General features: G+C 66.7%; 1 protein-coding gene across 1 annotated transcript in view; it reads right to left on the bottom strand.

The window, feature by feature from the left end:
- The window catches only part of LOC119592902 (discoidin domain-containing receptor A-like), a 26,822-nt gene that overhangs the window by 822 nt on the left and 25,697 nt on the right, over positions 1–303 (bottom strand). The window contains exon 4 of the mRNA XM_037941795.1: positions 14–245. Within this exon, the coding sequence (XP_037797723.1) occupies positions 14–245 (232 nt within the window). The remainder of the gene's footprint in view (positions 1–13; positions 246–303) is intronic.

The following is a 303-nucleotide window of genomic DNA, read 5'->3' as shown; positions in this document are numbered from 1 at the left end:
ACCATGAGCCCACCTCGTGGCCGCGTCCGTCCGAGTAGGTGACCCAGTGCGCGAGTCCGGGCCGCCAGAACTGCAGCTTGTACTGGCGGGCGAACTCCCGCCCCTGGCCGTTGCCGAAGCGCCCCTGCACCTCCACCTTGGCCACCACGTGCAGGCCGCCCAGGTTCACCTCCAGGAACTCCTTGCCCTCGTTGTACACCATGTCGCGGGGGCACCACGCGCCGCCGCCCGCCTCCACGTGCGCCCTGGGGGAGAGAAAGGGAAGGTGAGCGGAAGGCGAATCAAAAATGATCAGAAATTGAG

This window comes from Penaeus monodon, chromosome 31, assembly GCF_015228065.2.
Source record: "Penaeus monodon isolate SGIC_2016 chromosome 31, NSTDA_Pmon_1, whole genome shotgun sequence".
NCBI lineage: Eukaryota > Metazoa > Arthropoda > Malacostraca > Decapoda > Penaeidae > Penaeus > Penaeus monodon.
The sequence above is the reverse complement of the archived record's forward strand: the minus strand, read 5'-3'. Positions and strand labels throughout refer to the sequence as shown.